Genomic DNA, 374 nt, shown 5'->3' with positions numbered 1-374 from the left:
GTGCAGCAGGTCCATTGGTCTGCTGCATGAGCAGCTCCTGCTGCTGCTGCTGCTGCAGCCCTGGGTGCTGCCGATGCTGCTCGTATTGCTGCTGCTGCAGCTGCTGCTGCTGCTGCTGCTGCTGCTGCTGCTGCTGCGCTCCATACTCAGCTGCATACGCGTGAGCTTCGTCTCTGTACGGTTTGCGGCTGCGGCGGTCCCAGGGGGCCTCAGCTCTGCCCCGCTTTCTCTCTTCTTGTTCTTGCATGTCATACAGCTGCTGCTGCTGCTGCTGCTGCTGCTGCTGCTGCTGCTGCTGCAGGTGATGCGGCTGCTGCTGAAAGTGCTGCGATGGGTGCTGCTGCCGATCACTGTAATCCCGGTAGCCGTAAGAA

The 374-nt window shown here is 61.5% G+C and overlaps 1 protein-coding gene across 1 annotated transcript in view; it reads right to left on the bottom strand.

Moving 5' to 3' along the window:
• The window catches only part of EMH_0011260 (uncharacterized protein), a gene marked incomplete at both ends in the record, with an annotated part of 6,815 nt that overhangs the window by 5,427 nt on the left and 1,014 nt on the right, over window positions 1-374 (bottom strand). The window contains one exon of the mRNA XM_013499196.1: window positions 3-374. Coding sequence (XP_013354650.1) covers window positions 3-374 — 372 coding nt within the window. The remainder of the gene's footprint in view (window positions 1-2) is intronic.

The sequence above is a fragment of the Eimeria mitis genome, genomic scaffold (genome assembly GCF_000499745.2).
Source record: "Eimeria mitis Houghton genomic scaffold, Emh_scaff408, whole genome shotgun sequence".
NCBI classification, from domain to species: Eukaryota; Apicomplexa; class Conoidasida; order Eucoccidiorida; family Eimeriidae; genus Eimeria; species Eimeria mitis.
Note: the sequence above shows the minus strand (reverse complement) of the source record. Positions and strands in the feature narration are given on the sequence as shown.